The 5,167-nt window shown below is 43.1% G+C and overlaps 1 protein-coding gene across 1 annotated transcript; it reads right to left on the reverse strand.

Moving 5' to 3' along the window:
- Nucleotides 1–1,227: 1,227 nt before the first annotated feature.
- On the reverse strand, nt 1,228–4,593 carry POU4F2 (POU class 4 homeobox 2). The gene is made up of 2 exons (XM_075849693.1): nt 3,753–4,593; nt 1,228–3,425 (listed from the first exon to the last, which is right to left on the reverse strand). The coding sequence occupies exons 1-2, from the start codon at nt 3,984–3,986 to the stop codon at nt 2,490–2,492; spliced, it is 1,170 nt and encodes a 389-aa protein (XP_075705808.1). The 5' UTR covers nt 3,987–4,593; the 3' UTR covers nt 1,228–2,489.
- Nucleotides 4,594–5,167: the final 574 nt, after the last annotated feature.

The raw sequence follows: 5,167 nt of genomic DNA on the forward strand, positions 1-5,167 counted from the left end.
ATATATATATATATATATGTGTGTATATATATATACACACAATATTTATGTTTATGATGGTGATATATATAAACACGCACATTATACACGTTTGTTTTTAGAATTTTACTCTTTTTCTCATAAGGAGTTTTGTGTGAGTGTGCACCTATATATTATATTTTGTTGTTTATATATTATGCGCACACACAAATGCATTTTTTCCATAAAAATAAATTCGCTGTGTATAAAATATATAATTACAGAGAACACTGGTCTGGTATAATGCATTTTTTTGTAGTGTGAAGTATTGTGATGCTAGTATTCTTAAGACAAAGGCCTGGTGCATTGATGGTGCACACACAGGGACCTCTAATACCAGACACTATTAATACAGCACATAGCAGTGATTCCCTTATACTACATCTCATGAAAGTGCTTCTAGGGAATCAACCCAATACAGAGGAAAGAGGGGGCTCAGCAATGTACATATGTGCAGCAGGACGGAGCTGGCCCTGGTGCTGAACATCAAGTGCATTGTGCGTTTCCCAATGTAGCAATATCTTCTACATCCCCACCAATCATATGTGATTGACTGTTGTTTTATACTTATATATATATATATATATATATATATATATATATATATATATATATATATATATATATATATATATATATATAGTTTTAGCTTATAAGTGCATCTCCTGTAACACGTCTTTTAGGCAGTTATTGAATATTAAGGCTTCTCATGATTGATAATCAGAGGACTGTGTGGCATCCCTCTACATATTCTTTGTAAATGATTTCAGACAAACCATATCTTTGCTCTTGGGATGGAGTACAACAAGGATATGAACGCCCAAGAGATTACTCTAATCGCAAATGGTTATATTTTGTTTTTTTCTCACAGAAGAAATGAAAAAAATTACATAATAGTGAGCAAAATATATAGAATAACCAATTGCATATTATATGTAGCTATGGTGGCATTATTAAAGGGGTTGTGATAACTGTATACTGGGCAGACGCTTGCCCTCAGGCTGTAGGTGGAGGATAATCACCCCAACTGGTGCAAAGTAGGGCACTGAGTGGTGCCATAGATAACTCAATAATATAGTGATAAACGCATGGCCATGATGACCCTCCAGGGAGCAGATTCCATCTGACACACAATTGTCCAATGTACTGTTCATCAATGAAGCCATTCATCATTAGCAGCGATTCTTTGCATTACTTAGAATGCTCTTTATTTGTTAAAAATACCATTTTAACGAATTCATTGTAAATACACTGTTCACGAAATACTGAATTCCAAAACCAGAGCTCCAATATTTACATCGTTTTATTACCACTGATAAAGTATCCTGGAAGTTTCACACAAGTCCAGGCAAACTTTTTTCAAATAAGATTTCTGTACAAACAACTTTTAAAGGTTTTTTTTATCTTTTTTTTTTTAAATAAAAGACGAATCAACATTTGGAATAACTTAATACATTACCATAATAAATAAAAGCATCTATAGCAAAAAAAGCTCAATCCAGTTTATACGGGACAGAAAACCTGGAATCAATACAGCAAGAACCGGTCAGAATATATTTATTTATATGTGTGTTGTGTGTGTTCAACGAAACGCTCTATTTACACTACTCTGCATGTTTTTTGGGCCCCCAAAAAATGAGTGTCTACATGAGGAGGGTTGTATCATGTCTGGCTGTTTAGGTTATGCAGACCCAATATCCATTACCGTCAACGACAACCCGTCTTTTGGAATGTGGGGATCCCAATTAAATATGTAAGGTATTTGCAGGCTTCAAAATCCTAGGGGCCAGAAGCTGCAACCTGCTCAATATGAAGCACTGCCGGCACAATGTATGGAAATCTACAGATGTCTAATGAATTTCACTTCAACTGTATTTGTTGGTTTGCATGTAAAACCTGTGTCTTCTGTGCATTTTACTTATGTGAAACAGATTCAAAAGCAGCAAATCAACTTTATAAACGACGTTTATAAACGACACATCCCAATTTGTTGTCAACGAAATAATAATAATAATAATAATAGTAATAAAAATAGTGATACATACATCAGGTTGGTGTTATCTAGACCAGAGTCACGACAGGGGACAAATATACTCATCATCACATTAAAAATATATGTACTGTATATTAATATATATATATTTATATCTGATATATTACGTTAGCACTGGACTCGATTGGAATCGTTTTGTGGCAACCGAGTCCCCAGCATCAGTCTCTTTTCCCGGGATTCGCATTGTCTTACAAATAGTCGCGATATTTGGGAAAATAATAAAAACGTGTCTTACTTGTGCAGTCCTGGTCCATACACTGACTGTAGATCTGGAGTCAGCGAGACACTAGTGAACTACAGGAGATATTAGGTGGGAAGGATGATCCTGGGGTCTGAGTGATGGAGATGCTGCTATATACAGAGATATTTAGAAAGAATAAAAAGCTCTTGTGTCCATTATAAAATCCCCCACTTTAGTCTAAATCCCGGCAGAGTATTTCATTCTTTTCTGTTTCTGCCTCTGGTTACAGAACCAGACCCGGACCACGTTCTTTTTCAGGTCCAGTTTTTCAGCGATCGCTGCAATCTTTTCTGAGGAAGGTCGGGGCTGGATGGCGAAGTAGGCTTCCAGTGACCTCTTCTCTGGGGCAGCTATGGACGTGCGTTTTCTCTTCTTTTCTGCCCCATTAAAGAGTTCAGGTTTGGTGAGCTTCTCCCGGTGGGACTTCTCTGCCTCTTCCAGCCAGGCTTGCAGGATGGGCTTGAGGGCGATCATATTGTTGTGGGACAGGGTAAGGGACTCGAACCTACAGATGGTGCTCTGACTGAGAGAGCCCACCCCGGGGATCTTCAAGTTGGCAAGGGCAGACCCCACATCTGCCTGGGTAACGCCGAGTTTGATCCTCCTCTGCTTGAACCTCTCAGCAAAGGCTTCCAGGTCCCTTGGATCGGCGTCGACATCGCTCATACATCCCATGTGGGATGGTAGCCCGTGGGCATGTGCCATGCTCAGTGCCTGGTGCATAGGATTCATGCTCGACATATGAGGGTGAGCTGGAGTGGACACCACGGAACCATCTGGTCCTGTCATGGCCCCCAATGTTAGCCCTGGGGTAATGTGGTCCATTAGTTCTCCTTCCAGGGGCTGGTGGTGGTGATGGTGGTGGTGGTGGTGATGATGGGAACCAGCCACTCCAGAAGGATGGGAGATGGGGACTGATGAAGACGAGGAGGCAGACGAGCATGGGATCGTGTTCATAGTATGGTAGGTAGCGTCCGGCTTGAAGGGACTGTGGTGAGGAGTGGGGTGGTGGTGGTGGTGGTGTTGGCTCTTGCACTGAGACGCTATATCCACAGCAGCCAGAGCTTCAGCACGGGCCAGCAAACTCTCATCCAGACCTCCGAATATATTGCTCTGCAATGTCAAATAGAAAGCACACATTACTGTCTGCTGGGAATTCAGCGATTAAAACTTTTCCAGAATGTTAAAAAACCCTGGTACAGAGAGAAGAGAGTGGAGAACACACAACACCAGATACATGCAACATCCCAGGTCATAAAAATTAATATGAAAGGCAAGACCGGCTGCATACATAAGTGGAGGTAAAAGACAGAAGGAGAAGGAGAGGGGGGAAACACTAGATGTGTTGGGTGATTTGCTGTGCAGACATGAAAAAAACATCAAGCAGATAAAGGGGCTGTCAGGACGTGCCTCAGAGCGGTGATCATACACACTACATACCGGTGGGGTTGGGAGACAGGCTCTTCTCATTGCCTCCGAGCTGCTGCTGTTACTGCTGCCTCCTCCACCTCCCCCAGAGCTGGTCCTCACGCTGGTGATGCTGGAGGAGCTGGTGGCCGATGAGGATGAGTGTGGAGAGGATGAGTGCAGGGCAGAATACTTGGGCTCATGCTGGAGGCCGCCGCTGTGGGCCATGCTGAAGGGCTGCTTGCTGTTCAGGGACATCATCATCATGGTGAGCTGTGGTGGAGGGGCACTGAAAGCCAGACACCCAGAGAACTAGTGACAGCAGCCTCAGCCTGAGATGATGGTGGTGGCTCCTCCAAGCCCAGGCTTCCTCCTGTCCTCTCACTCCTCACTTGTCTCTGAGAATGTCCCTGTGAGGAACGTGGCTTTCTCTATCCTCCTCCTCCCCCCTGAGAGTAAATACAAGATCTTCTAATATTTTCCTTTCTCTGCTGCCACTATCACTCCTCCCATCCAGGGGCTCCCTCTCTCCTGCTATTAATGTTTGATATTCCTGGATACTAATAAACAGCTCTGTCTCTTCCTAGTGACTGCTCTCCAAGCCCTGGGCATGAGGAGGGGAATCAGGTACTAAGTGGACTGCGTCCATGTGTCCCAGGCCAGTGGTGCTCACTCCCTCACCCTCAGGTTACTAGGATGCTGTGCCATGTAGCCTTTGTCTCCATCTTCCAGCAGAACTCTGCGCTGCTCCTCTACTTCTGCCCCTGTCACTGGTTAATGTTGTGTCTGTCTCTAGCTCTCCCTATGGGGGACCACTCTGCTTTCTCTTAGACGGATGCTGCTCCCGATGCTGCTGCTCCTGCTGTACACCTTGGCCTGTCAGGTAGTCTATGAGAAGAGGAGGTATCAATGTGGATTGGATGCTGGGCACATCCTGCCTCTCTCTCCCTTCCAAGGGTTTCCAGCTCATCTGTGATTGGACAAGTGTGTGTGTGTGTGTGTGTGTGTGTGTGTGTGTGTGTGTGTGTGTGTGTGTGTGTGTGTGTGTGTGTGTGTGTGTGTGTGTGTGTGTGTGTATATATATATATATATATATATATATATATATATATATATATAGATGTTCATTCATTGCATACTTCATTTCCTCATTTTATCTTAAGTGAACAATTCCCCCACAATGTTCTGGTCATTATTGCTTCCTGTAGTATTAACCTCTATTGACATGATTAAAATGATGTTAACCCACTTGTTGTGCCCTCATGTTCTTGGTGCAGTGACATCATGGGGAGCAATATTCTGTATGTTCTCAGGTGTGATACCTTGCAATCATACTGTGAATACATTGCAACTTGGACACATCCAAATACTGGGCGCATGAGCTGGTGTTCCACAGGTTACTTTTAAATTGTTCTTCACACCCGCCTGTGGTGTGTACCCAGGAGAAA

This window comes from Rhinoderma darwinii, chromosome 1, assembly GCF_050947455.1.
Source record: "Rhinoderma darwinii isolate aRhiDar2 chromosome 1, aRhiDar2.hap1, whole genome shotgun sequence".
In the NCBI taxonomy this organism is placed as follows: Eukaryota; Metazoa; Chordata; class Amphibia; order Anura; family Rhinodermatidae; genus Rhinoderma; species Rhinoderma darwinii.

Coding starts and splice junctions, on each gene's coding strand:
- POU4F2 (XM_075849693.1), bottom strand. CDS start 3,986: ATGATGATGATGTCCCTGAACAGCAAGCAGCCCTTCAGCATGGCCCAC. Junction 3,426..3,752: donor CCTGTCTCCCAACCCCACCG/GTATGTAGTGTG, acceptor TTGACATTGCAG/AGCAATATATTCGGAGGTCT.